This window comes from Acanthochromis polyacanthus, chromosome 3 (genome assembly GCF_021347895.1).
Source record: "Acanthochromis polyacanthus isolate Apoly-LR-REF ecotype Palm Island chromosome 3, KAUST_Apoly_ChrSc, whole genome shotgun sequence".
Taxonomy (NCBI): domain Eukaryota; kingdom Metazoa; phylum Chordata; class Actinopteri; family Pomacentridae; genus Acanthochromis; species Acanthochromis polyacanthus.
Genome location: NC_067115.1, coordinates 33,789,740 through 33,809,413, shown reverse-complemented (window position 1 = coordinate 33,809,413; position 19,674 = coordinate 33,789,740). Strand labels below are relative to the sequence as shown.

The 19,674-nt window shown below is 42.1% G+C and overlaps 1 protein-coding gene across 1 annotated transcript in view; it reads left to right on the top strand.

Annotated features, from left to right (window-relative positions):
- Nucleotides 1–19,674, top strand: part of lrba (LPS responsive beige-like anchor protein) — a 204,036-nt gene that overhangs the window by 93,174 nt on the left and 91,188 nt on the right. Inside the window, 1 exon segment of the mRNA XM_051945532.1 lies at nt 10,440–10,606. Within this exon segment, the coding sequence (XP_051801492.1) occupies nt 10,440–10,606 (167 nt within the window).

The following is a 19,674-nucleotide window of genomic DNA, read 5'->3' as shown; positions in this document are numbered from 1 at the left end:
TAAAAGCCATAATACAAGTTCAAATGTGGCAATAGGACCATGGTGTCTACAGGTGGTGTAGATGTAACAGGAAATGTTTATTTTTTCAAATAGAACCAATATCCTTCATCTTAAAGCTAAAATCTACAACTTCCTAAATAAACAATAAAAAAGATAAATAAGCATAGGTATGTAGTCAACTTTGATTTCTGAACAGGTAATGAGATTGCATAGGAAATTAGCCACTGTGGTGAGAAAATGTTCCACTAATGCTGTTGTCAGTCACACTTGACCTGACAAATCTGGTCCACTTTTCACAATAGGGTTAGGGATAGTTTTAAAGTTTTTTTTGTCACACTTTACCATACAGAAAGATGTGCTTTCAAAAAATAGTAATAAGAGGATTTCAGATTCAGCAGTAACTAGAGCAACAGAAACATTTGGGAAATTGCCGGAAAAGCTTGAAAATAATTCCTCTGCCAATAAAAAATCTGTCAGATTTCCCTGTGAGAGATCGATGGGAACTATGGGCTTTTATAGTTCACACTGTAAAATCCATTTGGAGCTTGGGAGTCATGATATTAAGACTTCTCTCGTAGAAATGGATGCCTTGATATTCTTGTGCTTTGTCTGTGAATACATGTAATAAAAACAAGCAAGGAGTAACGGTTACTGGGAGCAGAGAGGAGCTGATCCAATGACTACCTCAAACTTGTCCATCAAATGTGAGGATCTGTCACAGCCAGCCCAGAGGATAAATGTTTACTTTTCAAACATAACCCTGGCTAATCACAGACATGCGCGCACACACACACACATACACACACACACACACACACACACACACACACACACACACACACACACACACACATACACATACACATACACATACACATACACACACACACACACACACACACACACATGTATTTTGAAGGTGGAGATCATGCTTGGCACATATCGCTAACCAAACACTGTGTAGTGTTAATTTATCCCTGTGCGTCTCCGTCTAACTGCAGACTTGCTCCTGAAGCATAACTTCTCCCCCTCTTCCTCCTACCAGTCCTCAGCACAAACGTTGCCTTTCACGTGTAGCTGCTGGGCCGACTCGGTCCTGACCCGTGGGCAACCTTCTTGCCCCTTTCCGAGTCAAACTCCGCTACACTCCCTCCTCTGCTTTCAAGATCTCACCAAAATCATTTCCTGTCCTGCTGAGATCCTGTCCATTATACTCCCGCCGGGGGTGTATTTTGCCAGTGACAGGAATATGGCATCCTCCCCTCTCTTCCATCCCTCCTTCCCTCCCTCATTTCTCAGGAACCTGCCAGCACTAAAAGCTGCAGACAGACCTGAGAGGTGCTGGCCTGAAGGGCTGACTGTGTCTAAACCCACCGCCTCCACCCCCAAACCTCAGCCCCCACTTTGCAGTAAAACGTGATGCTTTTTTCAGGTTCAAGGAAGGGTCTCTCTTACATTTGGGTAAAGTAGAATCCCTCAAGACTGCTGAAAGTCAATCACGGGGGTGGGGGCACAACTTTTGCATTGACATTTTGTCTTTGATTGCTATGTTTTGCTCTCCTCACTGTACAAACTGATTTTCTGAGTGAAGCCTGAAGCCTTGATATTTATCCCACTCCAAGTTTCAGTCATTTGCACAGCATCATCTTTCATGATCCGAACGTATCATTATCAGCACTAACTGCTGGTGTGTGATTGAGTTCTGTTTGGTTCAGCTGTTTAAATTTCTGCCCACTTCATGAAAAGGTGTACAGTACTTGTGCTCTATCAGAAGCGCATGTGAGGTTAGGCATCTGCCTTCATCTGACACAAGAGCAGCACAAGTAAAAACATCTTGGAGTATGTTGCTGACAGACAGACTTGGCAGTCATTCTGCACACGACAGCCCCAAATGATTCTGCTCTGCCTGTTGTTGTGGCCGCAGGCCACATGCTCTTATTGTAACCATGTCCCTCTGCGTTTCTCAAAACTCCAGGCATTAGTTCCTGATTCCTAACCTGGCATACAGTAGTTTGACTGAGCACACAGACTCACTGTCCCGACCTCTCCAAGTCTAATTGACTGCTTTTCTTGTTGCTCCATATCCTGTTTGTGGGTTCTCCTTCTGGAATATCACATTTCTTCAAGCTGAAATCTTTGCACCACAAAACCTTGATTTACTTCAAATGTGTGCTTTGTGTTTAGATAAGAAGTGTTGAGTATAAAAATAACTATTAAACTGAGAGAATTCAAGTTCTAACACAAGCATTTAGTGAGCGCACAGTCATTTGGGTGAATACTAGCATGCACATAAACACGACCTGAACAGTCTGTTGTGTAAGGAGAGTACAAATGACCGGCAATAAAGGACAAGACCTCCATTGCCCGGTTATTTAGGAATTAGTTGTTTTGCTTTGCCAGCTCCTCATATCCACACTGCTTTCTACAGTTAGATTTATGATATTTAAAAACGTAGCTATACATTGCCTGTGCTCTACTGTGTATTTTAATAAGGTCAGTGTTTGCTGTGTTTCCAGATGAAGCAGCTCTATCAGTTACATGAACTATTACTCACTTGAGTGCAAAAACACAACTAATAGGAAGCTATAATTTAGTTTTAGTTGTATTTTTGTGCTGGTGTTTGTAACTTTACCTACCTTTGCAATCCTCCCGCCGTCCTTAATCAGATATCCAAGCCTGGCGTGTCCCAAACTATGTTTCACAATTGAATTCCCCACTTAAATGCAGTTGCTCCTCAGTGACCTCTGAGAAGAAGTGAGCCCCTGATAAGTCTTGCTCTGATATTGCTGTATTGATTTTTGCCTCCATAGAAGCTCTGCTAGAGCCTGCTGGAGCCAACGGTTTCATTTTGCACTGCCACAATAAAAATAACAGGCCAATGAAACATCCCCCTTGAGGGTGGGGGTGGAGGGTTTTGAAATAATTTTCAGCTATGTCTCAGTTTTTAAAGCCTTGTTCCTTTGTAATGTGTTGTGGTGACACTATAGGTTGGTTATTGTTTTCGGAGAAATAAACCTCAAAATAGGCCTCTGCAATGTCTCATTTTGGATGTCATTGTGCTACATTGCAACTGGGGAGGTTTGTTAAGCAATGCAGCACCAACTTCCAAACCAGGCTCTGCAACTCCCACACTATACTGTACTGCATGTGAGAGATCCTGCTTTAGTTAAGCAGCTGCGTCAAATTTCAACTAAAACCCCAGAAATGAGAATAAGTCAATACATAAAAACAAATTTATGTTTGCCTCCTGTCAGATGTCATATCCTCGAGAAGGCCGTGATAGAGGAGCCTTTTGATTTAGATACCCGTTTGCCTCAGAGACATAACATATGCTTTTTCTCTCTCACCGTCTCTCCCTTTCTTTTGCCCTCACACTCTCGCCGGCTCTCTATGGGACAGAATTGAGTTATCTTTGGCCCTGAGAGTAAGTTATTACAGTGGGCTTAGGGTGAAACAGAGATGAAGATAACTAGGGGGAAATCCAATTACCTTTTAGGGTTCTCTATCTAATAGGATCCTTAATGTGAAGGAGATCTGCAGATCGGATGCTGCCGCCCTGCACAGCAAATGATAGACTCGGATATCTTCCACAGGAGCAGGGAGGAGAGGGAACCCAGGCGATAGAAGGGAAGAGAGAGAAATCGAACTCCCTCTTTTTATGGTGCTGTTCATTAGGGATGAAATGTGGTGGGCTCAGGGGCACGAGGGCAGATAAGAAGGTTCAGATAGGGAAGAGTGACCAAGACCCAAGTCATTTCTGTTCTTTCTTCCTCTTCCTCTCCCTTCTGCTCAATCTTTTTTACCTCCGCCAAGGAGGTTATGTGACACCCGGCGTTTGTGTGTCTGTCTGTCTGTTAGCAAGATAACTCAAAAACACCTGAGCAGATTCACATGAAATTTTGAGGGGATGTAGACTATGGTAAGAGGAAGAGCTGATTTAATTTTGGTGGCAATCTGGAAAGGATCCTGGATTCTGGATCACTTTGAGTTTTTTAATATGTGGTCCAAAATAGGACAAAAACATCATAGGTTAGTATGTCGTCCAACAAATTGGAGCAAGGTGTCCAAATAGCTCAACTGGTTAAGAAGGTGATTTGTAAACAGAACTGTGTCAGAGACACAGGTTCAATTCCAGCTCATGATCCTTTACTGCATGGGTTTCCTGTTTTCCTCTCTATCCTTGGCGGAGGTCTGCACTCTCTGAGTGCTTTTCTAGTTTCCTCCTGTTTTCATATCGCCCCTTGATTCATCCTCTGCTGTTATATGGAGTAATTGAATTGACTGTCTGAGAGATCCTGTGAAAGCCAGACGATAGCAGCTAATTAGTGCTTGGCGTCTTTGTCTTTCCTCTGCTGAGCTTGTAAAACGATCTGGCCCTCCCCACGTTAATGACATTAACATTGAGCTGATACTCATTATGTTCTATTATCATAGCACTGGTCTATGGAAGCATCACAAACCATCAGACAGTGCACAGCACCAGAGAGGAAAACTCAGCAGCACCGCAACATTTGTTGTTATAAAATACACAAAAAACAGTTCACATATTAAGCTACACATAAGCCTGTCTTTACCCACTTTAACCCGTTGAGCTTGTTTGGTTTCTGTCTGTATTTTATTTGAGGTTGCAATTATTGTCTCCAGAGCTGTGTTCCAACGTGTACTGTTGCTCACTCTCATGTTTTAAGGATGCTCCACAGGTTCTCAGAAGGGTTGAGTTCAGGAGATGATTTCGTCCTCCGCTTATTTCCATAGCAACCACTGAGTCAGTGGTGTTTTGTGGAGCATGAGATTTTGTGTTTTCCTGCATGAAAATAACTTGACTCCAGAAGGCGCAATTCTACTTTTTATATCATGACTAGATATGGTCCTTTCAGAGCACCACAGATCTTCTGGAAGTGATTCTGGCATCCTCAAAGGTCCTAAAGGGGCCGACAATCTCACTTTGCAATATTCAAGCCCAGATCATATACTGTGCCACCTGCGTGCTGACATCGCTGTCAGAGTGGCCATTCAGAGCTGCGTCCATCTGGACCTTCATTCATCAGTGAAAAGAACAGTTTGTAAATGAGGCTCTGTGTATTTCTGAGCCCACTTCAAACCCTCGGTGAGATTTGGCAGGAGGTGCAGAAATGCAACTTTATGCGCTAGAGCCAGACTCTGGAGCTCCAGACACAACAGCAGATGAAAATGTTCTCAGCTCAACATTGACTTTATGTACCTATAATTTTACACTTTATTTTGTCTGACGAAAACGGTCTTTATTAAGCCAATATCAGACCAAATTCATCAAATCTTACATAGTTAGATATGTGTTTTTGTGAAATGATTGAGGATTGAACAGATTTTATTTTCAGAAAGGACTTTGTTCCTCCCAATACTGCATGAAAACCGTGACCCTTAATCGTCTAAACAACCTCTTTAAATATGTTTCCAATTAATTAAAAGCATCCTGCATCAAAGAACAACCAACCTCGTCTGGCCCTTTGTAATGCCAGTTATCTGAAAAGATATGTGAATTAAAAATGTAAAATCTTTCTCAGAATAGCTAAAAGCTACATGTTTAGTCACTGAAATCCTTCTAGAATTACACTTGGATAATAATTTGAGACACTTTGTGTTATACTCAAGCATTCTGAAAAACAAAGGTGACTCAAACACACACGAGAGAGCCAGAGGACCACAACTCCCACAGGCTATTTACACCACATCATTCCCAGTACTCAAACTGATAGCTGCCACCAACTGTAGCTTGCTGTCATGTACTTGTCGCAGCTGTAATGTGGTATGTCAGCAGGGCTGGATGCCCGAGCATCTCATTATGGGCAAATCTGTTGTCAAGAGAATGAGAGAAAAAACAGAAACATGCCTATTTTTGTGGCACCATGAGGACAGGGGTGCTTTGAGAAAGGCAAGTGACAAAATTCACATAGTGTGAGAACAAAAACTGGACTACAATAGTTCTCTTAGGAGATAATCTGACATTATTGTCAAAACATAGAGCATATAAGTTGGCATGTTTTGGCGTTGCTCTGTCTTCTTTTGGTGGGCGCTTATTTTTGTCACTGTACGAGGTGGACTGCTTCAGTCAAGACACGAGGAGATGGAAAAGGAGGAGCGGGGTCCAGAGGATGGTTAGAGAACAGTAGTCTCAGTCCTGCTGTCTTGTCAACATAATGAAGTCCCCAGATACCTCCTCTGCAGCTCCCATCATTATGTGTGACCAGCTAACCCCGAAATATGACTTTACTCCACAGATTCCTTTGTTTCATTCTGACACAGTCCCTTTAGTCACTGGAAGAATGTTCTCTTGATTTTTTTTTCTTTCATTTGGTGGCACTCCTGAGAGCTTACAATGGTGGATAAAAGTAGTGATGAGCGGTGCACAATGCTCTTGTGTGCCTTTTAGATACTGTTGTATGGGAGAAAACTAAACCTGTTCCTGCTTTAAATTCTTGTTTTTCATAGAGATTTGTTTTCACAATGAGCCTGAAATCTGTGCAGCTACACTGTGTTCATAATTTCAGGCATCGGCCAATTCAGGGGATGTATTTTTCACCTGGTTGCGTCCTACCTTCATTTGACTATTTGTCATCTCCAGAAGACGTTTTAACACGTACGATTCTTCATGTGACGTGACCTTGAAGCCGAGCCGAAGTCATCGTGCAAAAGATGGCAGCGGTGCAGACTGATGTGGCAAAAGGAGGGCGCGGTTTTGCGGAGACGAGAGATTTCTGGGTAGGAAAGATGAAGAGGCTGCCAGCCAAGCATGGTGACCAGTCCATTAAAGATCAGCCACAGACAGTGTGAAGGGAGGAGCTGGGGGAGGAGAGGGAGGAGATACTTTGATAAGTGTTGCGCCTGCGTTAACCTTGATGGCCGCTAGCAGTGGGCTGATGCCAGCAGCAGGGATCTGTTTCAACTGGATTAGATTATTTTTTTTCCTCTGGCACACCAAGAGAAAAGGGGGAAAAAAATCAATACTTGGGAGCACGGCATGACAGGAGCATCATTTCAGAATTGAAGTGGCTGTCAGGCATTGTCATTTGGTGACTTTTGTTCGCCATTGTACTTTTAAGCCCTCATTTTTCTCCCCCTCCTCTTCCTTTCACTCGTTTCTTCCCTGGCCCATTGTCTGAATTCCCCTGGTGACATTTTATGTTGCAATTTGAAAACTCGAGGGCAAGGGATCAAGTGCAAGAGAATCTCTCTGAAACCAATTGGTGGACTGGTTCAGCATCTACTTTTGTTTAGCGACCCCCATCCTCCTTTCTCATTTCGTCCTCTTGTCTCCCTAGACCTCCATTGTGTTCCAGGAGGAATTTATTTGTAGTGTATTTGCATTCTCAGATACCAGACAAGGACAAGTCTGATGTCTCGCCTTCCTCTGGACAGTTTCTCTGCCCGTTTGTAAATGAAACCCTCAGGGAGTGCTTGTCGACGGATGTGAGAAATTGGAGATTCTCGTAGAGCGATAGCCCAGCCTTGGCGAGCGTGTAGCCCTGATGTGCCACCAATGTCAAGAGATTGCAAATCAAGCGCTTTAATAACATCTCTTCTGGTTTTGTTTCTTCCTCCTGTTCTCCGACAGAACCCTGAGACCCTGGTGTTGTCAGGTGGGCTGTGCTGAAGGCTCACCGTGGCATGGCAACACCGCTAGACCTTTCTCTGTCACTCTAATTGATAAACATAGGGCTGATATCTTGTAATGAGCCTCCATTTTCCAGCCTATTATACTGGTTAACCCTCTCAACCCACTGAGGGAGAGGAGGAGGGGACGCATCATCTGACACCAACTACAGCATTTAGACACTGGTACACAACTGTGAAACTCTCCTCCTTGCTTCCCCTGCTTGTTATTTGTAGAATCATCATCATGGCAAAAATACGAGTGGGTTGCAGCGATGACCACAACAGCAATTTTTAGCGCAGAAAGCATGCTTGCGTGGTGTTCTCTGGTTTAAAATGAGGCCCAGTTACGATTAGAATGCATGTGTTTTAATGTTTTGTCTCTGCGTGTTGCTATTTTCTGCCATTATGGTGATTCTAGAGATGATTGCTGTTCTAGTCACTCCTCTCGCGGCCCATTTCCCCCCCTAAACTCCCAACACACATCCATAGTTATTTATTTGAACTGTGGATGGATTGTGGGAGACACGACTCGGTGTAATTGACTCGATTAATGCCAGCCATTATCATTTCGTCTTCACCCAGCTGTCTCCTCAGGCGGAGCCAGCGCCCACGTTGCCCGACCCTGTCAGCCAGGCCATGTAATGGAAGGTGCTGCCCATGATTACAGTGTCGCAAGTCATAACGCTCTCACTGCCAGCAAGTTGTGCCCTGGTGGCTGTCTTGCTAGGAAGCTAGCAAAGCACAGTCCTTTTTTTCTTCTACCCAGCTGTATGTTTTCAACTTGGAAAATAGAACCGCTTGTCTCTTTTTCTGGCTATTTTCTGATCAAAATATGCACGCTGACTGCTTCAGTCACTCCAAAAGAGGCATGTTTCTAATTGAAATGGAAACAGAAACTTTTTAATTCACTTCTTATGTTTCCTCAGCATTCCTTGAAAGGAATGAAAGAACAGTTTGTTTCAAAAATACTCCAAATGTCCATTTTTAGCTCCTATCCTTTATCCTGTCAGTGGACCCGTATGCAAGTGAATACAGGACGTTGCCAACAGGGAGATTTACTTTATTCGCTTTAACCTTCGTAATAACATAGCAAGTCCTTCATAATACCTTGGCATATTCTCTGACTTCACATCAGTGGAATGACCCCCGGAATTAACAGTTACTTGTCTTTTCCACTTACAAGCGAACCCAAACGTTGGGTTTTAATGGCACTACTTATATGTGCAGCTTTTTTGGTTGTTATTTTAGGGGTGAGTCTGTGAATTTGGCCTTTTCTCCCGCGGCCGACTTTGGCTTTGGATTTAAGAAAAGCCCATTACGGCATGGAGGGTTTGGGTGTTTGGGCAGGCTCAACACACAGGTGGTGAAGTGTTTGTTTATGGTTATGAGTTTGAACCCAGCACCGTTGATTAGTACTGCAGACTTCACATGTCTCAGACAGAGGCAGATGGAAACGGACTCTTTACAGGCCTGCTGCTTGCTGTCTGTTTAAATGATGGAAGTCCACATAAGCATTTATTTAGTGAAAATGGATCATGCTTGTAATTGTGGAGAAAACTTGAGCATTTTTTGGAAAATGTCTCTCTGTCTCACTGCTTTGTGTTTGATATGTAGCAGATAGTATCTTCTGCAATAACTTGATATTAGATGTAAGAATTCTTGGATCCTTCGAGTCACTTTTCTCAGTCTGGCTTTCCTCTATTTCCCTCGTGTGCATGACTTTACCTTCCCTGATCAAGATTAATGGACATCCAACACACACACATGCACATGCATCCAGCAAAGCATTCTTTTTGTCTAAAATTTCAAACATTTGTCCAATGATCCTTCTTTCACACTCCCTTTGCTTTCCTTTTTCCCGGGTCAGCTCGCTGGAAGGTCAGGGCCCACTTTAAAGCCACATAAAGAGACATAGATTGATAATTAAGGCCCAGCAGCCTGCAGAAAAGCCCCTCTAATGTGATTTATACCGATAGATTTTCTGTCAGATATGAAATGTTGTCGGTCAAATTGAAGAGGAGGGCCCATTATAAAGCGCTTTACTGGTAACTTTGGGAAAGAGCGTCGTATTTTTTCCAGCTATATTTTGGGTGAACAGTTACTGTATGACTGTAGTTGGAGGTGACAGCGGTACTCTGCCAATGCTGCATTTATAATCTAATGATTCTGTATCCACAACATAAATGCAGCAATTCGCGTGGCATGTGTACTGTACCTTGCCTCCATAGCACATGTTTTTTATTCGTCCTTTTCTTTGTGCTCATCGTCAAAAAGAACGTCGTTTTGAAACGCCTCTTTCAAAGTAAGCCACGAGTGCAAAATGTCCGTGCAAAATAAATTGGTTGTGAGGCTGAGATTGGAAATCAAAACACTGTTTCAAATTATGGCTGTTATTTTCAGAAGGTGTTTTAGTTTCCGCGTCGCTGCAGAGTTCAAAGGCCCATTCTGATAACAAATTCAGACAGAGAATAATGTCCTCCCCATGCATTGCAGGTATCGTGTGATTTTTGTGCGCTGGAGGGCATTAGAAAATACATGTCCACTGTTATTAATCACCATGACACGAGGACAGAAATGACCCTATGCTTTTCATTTGGTTCTAGTCACAGAGTTTCTATATGTGAAAACACTGTTGTGCTATACAGCATATGTGTTGTTCCTTCCTCCACACCTGTTTTTGTTCGATGCTAACACGAGTTAGAACTTAAAATTCACTCCTTTGGCACATTTATATATGAATTTGCAACATGCACACTCATGACCGTTGGTTGCAGAATGTATAATGTGTTTTTCCATCTCTTTTGCAGTCTAATTGCGCTCAGTACGCGGCAGAGAAGCGAGATGAGGAGAAAATGTGCGACCACTTGATCCGAGCGGCCAAGTACCGCGACAATGTGACAGCCACGCAGCTGATCCAGAAGATAGTCAACATCCTGACGGACAAACATGGAGCCTGGGGAAACTCTTCCATAAGGTAAAACCAAGACCGAAATAGAGCATTATTAAGCCCTATAAGCCATTATCGGATAATATAGAATTCATTGTTATGAGGAAAAAATCCTAATCCTGCATACACAAAATATATTTTACAGTATAAGCACATTAATTCATTCTTTCAGTGTCATTTAAAATTAAAAATGAGAAACTACCATTTGATTTAGTGTTTTATCATAGTTGTGTTCTGTTCCCCACATGCCAGAATAATTTAAACGGAGCGATAAGTGACTGTGTTGCTTAACATTATGTAGAAATGACTTTAATCAAGACGATGCACCGGTTTTGTTTTGTTTATGAGCCGCGTTCATAGCATGTAATTTCCCCAGCCTTGAAAATTATTCAAATCACTGTAATGGTTTTAATCTCATCATTATCTTTCTCATCTCCCAATACTCACGACTTTGATTAAATTAGATTTGTAAAGGTGAAAATGTCAGCTGTGGGTTGAATGATGCATTGACTTGGGAGAGAGATGAAAGCCATTTGAACAGCTCAGCTCCCATTAAGAACAGAGGGAGCCTTATCCTGTGTGTTTGTTTCGCCAAATAGGCAGCAGAATCCAATGCAGCTATTCCCTAATGATGGCTGTTTGTGCAGGTAGTGTGTAATGGTGAGCCGGAGAGACGGCTGCTGGCTCACGCTTGTTAGGCTGAACCGACTCTCCAGAGACTCATCTGGCGAGGGTTAGTCTGCTGTTGGATCAAGAGTCTATCTCTGGCCCCTTTGTTTTCCTTTTTTTTCATTTGTTTCTCTCTCATATCAAGATGTGGTGGGTGTGTTATTTTTCATATTTTTCCTCCCTTGATCCAATCTCCTTTCTCCATTCTGTCAGTCTCCATGTGTACTCACACAAAGCGATGCCATTTACTATGGATATTGTGCTCCATGAGCCCTGGCCAGAAACGTCCCCCATTACCGGCCCTTTATGCTGTTGTGCTATTGATGGTTTTCCTAATGGCTGTCGATGGGCGCAGGGAGCCACTGGCACTGGGCCTTGGAGTGCACCGCTCTTTTAATAAATCACAATCAGTCTTGTGCCATTACATCAATATTTTTGGTCAATTACTGTGAAGGTCAGGTGGTGCAGCTTCGCACCAGAGCCCATGGAATGCGGGCATGGGAGAAACATCTGGTGCTGCGAATCTGGGAAACCGAACAAGTAAAAGGAAAAGGTGGAAAACAACTCCTGCACACCTGTATACCTGCAGGCATCCTAATGCAAGAAATGTTCTCTCCCTGATTCCACACATACACCAAACATGTGGCGCAGCAACATCCCTGCCTGTAAATAAGGCCGGGAGGAGAACAACGGATACACACAATGAAACCCTTTTTCCAGCTGTTAAAAATGAAATCCAGGAACACAAAGACAATATGTAGCTGTGATTATGTCCTTTTGTTGCATGGGTGTAAAACCCAAGTCTGCCCGCTCGCACACCATAAAAACGTATTCCCCAAAGTTTCCATTCAATAAAGGGCCTGAAAATGAAAATATTATTTTCTCACAAGCTGATGGGAATTGTTGTTTCCTCACGGCAGGCATCTAATATCTTTTGACACAGTGTGACCTGCCTGAATGCAATTTGTGTCTTAATATCCAGCTTACAGCGGCCCTGGCCTCTGGAGGAAAGAGGTGTTAGGTGATTTTCCCTTTTCCATTCCCCTGCTTCGTCTTTCCTCTGTCTGTGGTTCTCTCTCTCTCTCTCTCTCTCTCTCTCGTTCTGCTTCTCTTTCACAACATTCAATTTCTTCTCCCTTTTCCCCCCTCACTCCTTATCCTTTGCTCTCTCTTGTTTCACACTCTGCCTCAGTTGTAGCGCTGAGTGTCCAATGAGGATTCCTTGCACCAGACAAAAGCAGTGTCTATCATTTTTGTGCCCTTGTCTGTCATGTAGTGTCAGGACATAGACAGATCCTCAGCCAGTCAGACAGGGTGACTACCTGTTCATCCATGCATTTTTGTCTCACACCTTGAGACCCAGGTGTGCACCATGCCAGTCGGCTGTCTTTTTAAGAGAGGAAAGAAGTAAATGAATGGCTAGCAAGACGGCCACAAATGAAACTACTAGCAGATATCATTTTTTTCTCTCTCCTATTTTTTTCTGAGCTTGGGTCCACTGAGCATCCAGCCTGCCGTGGTGTTTATTTGGGTCAGGAATCATCTTTCATGTATATGACACCTAGACAAAGTCGACAGACAGAGAGGGGAGATGAGGGCAGATGATGGAGAACGCCAACTCACCGTCTCTGGGGACAGACACTGCTCTCCTCTTTTCCCTCTCATACCTTCTCTTTATTGCATTCTAATAGGCTGACTAATGTACCATGGAAATTCACTCTGGATGCAGGAAGCAGGGAAAGTAAAAGGAAGGTGGCTGCAGCTGAGAAAAGGTTGGAGTGTGACATAGAAGAAATGTGCACATTTCTTTAGTCAGAACTGTTGTTGACAGTCTACTGATGTAGCCAGTCTCTTTGGGGCAAATGCAAACATTATTCACGTTGCAGAAGCAAGCTTGCATCAGCGTCCTTTTTTATTTCCAGTTTACTCCAACAGCCTCTCAAAACACACACACCTCCAGCACCCACTCCTCTCCCTGTGCTCCTCCTTCCTCATATAAGCAGCTCATTTTCTGCAGCACCGCTGCTCTAATGGACGCCCCTGGGCTAGAGGCTTCCCAGCCAAGGGACATCCATCTTTTGGCATGTCACACTCCCGCCCAGCAAAAAATCTTTGTGATGTGCACTCCAATTTTTCTTCAGTAAATCAAATCTTCCTTCCTTCAGAAAGACAAATGCTTTAGGGTTGGAGTGTTATAGAGAAAATCAATACCGGCAAAATTGAAACAGTATGCCCTCGTATTGATCGGCCTTGTGAGATCGAAAACCAACAGCTTTGTAACTGTTCCACTGGACAGTTAGCTGACCTGTAATGGACAAACTATTGATATTAGCATTACTATTTTATCTTGTGCTACGTCATTTCACCAGTGCACTATTGAGGAAAGGAAGCCGCAGCAGAACACTCACAGCTAAGTCTCAGAAAGGATTTTTTCCTTCTTTTCAGCTAATGTCACAATAAATGGCATCAAAAGGTGTCTGTACCAAATACTGCAGAGGGTTTGTCACATCGCTTGATTGTTTTTAATAGATTTTGTAATAACATCTTCACATATGGATAATGCAAGTCATAGAAATAAATTCAATATAAATAGGAAAATGTTCTACATTTTCTATACGTTCTATTTGATGCATAACCTGAGGCAGCCAGCAGTGCTTGTTCTGTTTTTTAAATCCATATATAGTTTCTACACATCCTTTATTCACTACCACTAACCTCTGCTGCTTAGTGAAGTTGCAGCTTATGTTATCAATTAATCTGTTAACTAGTTTTATGGTTAATCTGTCCTCAAAATTTGGCTTCTTCGGATTACTTTGATATTTGAATATTCCTAATTTCAAAGGTATTTAATTTATAACCAAGCAGCAGAAAAAACCTATAAATAATGAATAATTGCCAGTTTTGCTTGATAATGACTTAATGAAAACATTTTCAAAATTGCTGTTATATATTTTCTGTACTTTGTATTATTCAGCTCATCATCTTAGCTAAACATGATGGTTTTAATTACTTCATTGTTTTCATCAGCTTTATCATGATATCCTTTATTCCATGAAATGAAACAACGTGGTGAAAAACAATCATTACTAATCCTCAAATACCGTTTATGCTTTGTCTGACCGCTAGCACAGTGTCCAAATGTATTTAAAAAAAAAAAAGAAGTTAATTCTCATATTTTAAAATTTGAAACCAGCAAGTGATTAATTGTGCTTTACGGGAAAGCTTTGTTCAACATTTTCAAATTTAAATATTCTTCACTAGATAAGCTATACTTGTTATTACAAGTGTTGTTTAAGCAGAATGTAAGACTCTAAATTCCAGCTGATCGGTTGGTTTGGCATTGGCATGATGTGGTTTGGTCTGATTTGCTTTACAGCGTCATCTTCACGGTGACAGAAGCAAACAACTCCCCAACTACCATCAGATTCAACTTCAGAAGATCACAAAATACAAATCTCTCAGTTTAAATAACACATTCTAAGTCAATTTATCCCTATCACTCATAAGAAGAAGCTGATTATTCTTTTTTTCCTCTTTTTTTGTTGTTGAACTGACTTGACCTTGGCACCGCTGCTCGTTCCCCCTCTTCCACATTACAGCCTCCCAAATCCACTCTGAACATATGGGCCTGTGCTTACTACAGTGAGGATATTCACATTGTACTTTTTTTTTTAAAATAAATGATTGCATGAGAAGCCGCGGCAGCCAGATTAATCTCTACTTGTATGCTTTCATTCCAGACTTAAATCACAATTATGATACATAATACTGAATGTAATGCATGTGTTAACGCCGAGGTCTGCACAACGTCTGCGCTGCCTTGCGTGTATGTGCTGTGGACACACTGTACATTAGGGCCGCTGCTGGTACTGTGGACGCAGGGCTGAAAAAGGAAATGGGACTCCGGCATGTCAATGGAGATCATAACCATAGGAAACAAGAACATAACAGTTTAAAATACACTGACTCTCGGAAATGCGTGACACGAGAGGGGCAGGAAGACACAGAGAGAGGGGGAGAAGGATGGAACCGAGGATGAGAGCGGGAGATATTTGTTACTGAAGGATCAAAAGTTGAGATGGAGACAAAGACAAGACGGGAGCATTTTTCTACGACATCCTTTCCTCCCGCTACGATATACACTGAGCCGTAGCGATGAGCGATTGTGCAAATCTGTATGTAAAATGTTGAGAGCGTGTCTTGTTTGCTGGATGGAAAAATCTGCAGCTGCTGACTAATCTCTCCATCACATTTCCTTTGTTGCTTTTGTTTGGAAATAGAATAAACACTGCAGCTTCGTCTTCATTCTTTCTAGATTGAGGTTTTCTTTTTTTTACTGATTTATTAATGCCATTTCCTAATTTACACTATTTTTACACCTTACCTTCTTATGGAGCAAATAGTTGTTGTTTTTATTCTAATAAGATTCATTTTGTTTCATCAGTTTTACAGTCAAAGGTCAGGTTGGCTGTTAAATTGTACCTAAAGTACATTATCTCTAAAATGAGACTGCATTGATTTACTCTTAACAAAGTCCGTCACTTTGTTTAGAATTTAACTGGTAATTTTTAGCTGGTAATAGCTTTTTGGTTTGCTTATAAATACTTGCAGTCTAAACACAAACACGACCCGATGTACTGAGCTCCGGCAGCTGCAGCTCCCGTCCCATCCGAGGCAGAGACAGTTGTTTCCTTTCGTCCAGGTCCCGGCTACTTCAAAACCAATTAGCCGGAGCTCGACTTCGCGATCATCCATCTGCCTCGATACAGTCATAAACATATAGCATAAACATACTACACCGAGCAATACGAGCCGGTCCTCAGTTATGCTCGTCTCTGTAAACGAGACTCTCCGTATCACGCAGACCGAAGTCCTTAAACGGGTTTAACATAAAACCCTCCACTTCATTAATCACGCGCTGTGACATCTCAGCAGAAAAGTTACATTGAACAAAAAGGATGTTCTCTAAATCTCTGGGGAGACTGTTCAAGTTTGACAGACGTGCGTTCCATCAGTTACATAAAATAACGTGCCACGAGGGCCCCACCGTGCAGTCTGGCGCATGGATATGAATTAGAATATGGCCTTAATGATAACATTTACCTCGACTGTATATACAGTACAGTGGCTGGGCCTGTAAGGAATAGTAACAAAGTGTCATGGCGAAACATATTAACAGCTGATGATGTCCATATGTTAGCATGGTTAAGTGTTGCAGCGTAGACGGAGACTCAAAAAAAATTCCGCTTTGCGGATCATTTAAAATCACAGCAAAGAGGAAAGTTAAAATTGGTTCTTGTAATTATCATTGTGGGGATTGTGTTTCCACAGCCTTTTTTTTAAATGCTTTTTTACTTCTCAGACACACAAAACACAATTCCCTAAAGCATGTCATCTAAACTGGAAGTGAAGATCGACGAGAGGTTTTCGGTTTAGCCGATTTACATCTTTTAAAGCCTTTTCTTGGATTTTGCTCCATCGGTATTGTCCTTCCTCCTCCTGGCAGCTCGGAAATGTAATGGAATGCTAGTTATGAAGAATGAAAGAAGGCCGCCATCCCAGAAAGACCAATTACACCGTCGTACCTCCGTGCCTGGCTGCTCAAAGCTAAGGCAGGATTCTGTAGCAACTCTCAGATTTATGAGTTTCATATACCCTTAAGAAAGTATATGGCCTTGGTGGAGCAAGGTCACGATAAAAGGGTGCTGATCAATATCTGAATGAAAAGCCATTTGGGAAGTTTTTAGGGCCTTTTTTTTTCTTCCCTCCCTTTCTCCCTGGATGCAATATCTGCAGAGTATCGATTGTCCGGGGCCAGTAGTTAGTCAAAGGCTATCTCCTTTGACTAACCCCTTTGCAGCGTGTCAGCCCCCCCTCCTCTTCCTCTTGATAGATTGGTATGCTTCCAGCCACTGTAATTACACCACAGGACCAGCAGGTCATTTATTTTGCTACTTTCAACATTTGCCAAAAAAAAAAGCCTTTATCTTTAGAATCCAGCGCTTTCTTGTGCAATGAAAGCAAGAAAAAGGGACACATAAAACACCAACACTATAGAGAATATAGCGTCGTAGAGACTGAGGATCGTCTTCTGCTCGTAGATCCTCGGCTTTTTCCTTTCTCGTTTCCTTCTCCTGCGTCTGAGTTCAAGTTCAGCAGCTCCTTTAGAGGATCAGACCAGAGGAGTTCCATATGCAAGCTCTGTGATCTTACAAAATGATACTGATGATGGATAAAAGGACTGAAAGCATGTTATTCCTCATTGAACAGTTGAGACTTGAGGAGAAAATACAAAAAAAGAGCAGGCTTGTTGTTATTGTAGTCGGCTTTTTGAAGAAATAGCCAGTATACTTTGATGCATCCACTTTGGTAGGTACAATCTAATGCTAACCAACACAAAAAAATATGCAAAATGCATATATTTGTAATAAAAAGTCTTCATTGTAGATTTTATTACTATTTTTTGCGTTTTGTCAAGGGAAGAGAGCCATTATAATTAGACTTCTGTTTATTACTGCTTTTGACGTGGCACACACACACACACCTACACACACACACACACACACACACACACACACACACACACACACACACACACACACACACACCTACACACACACACACACACACACACCTACACACACACACACACACACACAGAGACAGACACAGACACACACACACACACACACCTACACACACACACCTACACACACCTACACACACACACACACCTACACACACACACACACACACCTACACACACACACACACCTACACACCTACACACCTACACACACACACACACACACACACACACACACACACACACACACACACACACACACACACACACACACACACACACACACACACACACACACACACACAGTGAACTATCAGTGCTGTAATGGGCACGGCCGTATGATGGAGAGAGGGGAGGAGGTGCTCATGAATAGCAGACAGTCCTAGATGAGATTGTCGAGCCTCGCGGTTCAAGAAACACAGCAAGCATGTATACAGACAGGAACGAAAAGAGTTCATGGATGTTTTGTTTGCTGTACAGTAAAGTACCAGCAAGGGCGAGCAAAGACGATCTGCTTTGTGCAGTTTGAAAATTATAAACTACACCCAAATTTATGAAATCTAAAAGTTTTAAATTAAATGTCTCAAAATGCTTTTGTTTTTTTTTTCCTTTACAATTTCAATATCAGACCTCTTAGTTGGTTTTGGCATCTCAGGTGTAAGGTTAAATATGGCTCCATGTTTGCGTTATAAATGGGAAGCTTTAAAGTGAAAAAACACCTCTCTGACTCCCAATCTCAGCTGACCTTGAGCTTCTCCCCCGTGTTTTTCTTTCGGGGTGTGTTGGAAACGTGGGTACGCGTTCAGATTTGTCACAGCATTCAAGATCAGCTCTGAAAGCTAGAGGTCAGAAGATTATTACAATGGGCCAGTAATGGCAGAATTATGCAACCCCAGTCCAGTGGATGCCCTCATTACAGCGCAGTAGTGGTGATAAATGGCCTTAAATGCATGTTGTCAAAATCACAGGAAAAATGTGGCTCTTTATCAAAAATACAGATGGTACCACTTCAGTGCTGTCGCAGTGGAAGTGCACAGAAACAATTTAGGATGTATTTGATATTCGGATATTTCTTTAATGGCAAAATGTGAAGCTGTTCTAGAATTATAAGAAAAAAGATACTTTTCTTTTCTCAGCATATTTAACAGTTATATCTTTGGTCAATATTTACTGCCTTCCTAATGCAGCCCTTTTTTTTTTACCTCCCATGAAATCTGATATAATTAGTGTGTAATCGTCTGGCTTTTGTTGGTGGATTTACACTGAGTATAATTGCTGCTAATTGGAAGCCTCACACTAAGCTGGTGGTAATTAGGCCTCGATTTGCATTATTTCATTCGGCTGCGCTGCATTGTGGGGAGTCTGCAGCCTTTTGCCGTCCACCCATGGGAGTACTTTGATCCTCACAAGCTGGTGATGTTGCAGAGATGCAATATCACTCTCTGTTTTGTTTTTTTTCCAAATCACTTTTTGAAAGCTCTTGGATAAATTGGAGTTAATTGGGAGGAGTGGTAGGTGCTTGTGTTGTCGTGGTAATGAGAGAGCGAGAGCATGTTGGCGGCAAATTCGGTGAAAAGGGAGTTAACACAAGAGTGATAAAACCAAAGGATGGGAATGTACAAGGTCTTTGTTTCAATTCCTCAGCACGCATGCAAGCCGAGATTGATTTCTAGTTTTAATCCGCTTTCACCATATGAATGGTTTTCATTAGACTTTTTTTCATTACGGATCTGATATAATGTTGCATTTAAGTTTGAATTAAAAATAGACAAATTAAATGGCCTGATTCTGTGATTAATAGTGCCGATGGGCAAAATTACACCTTCATTTGAGGGGATAA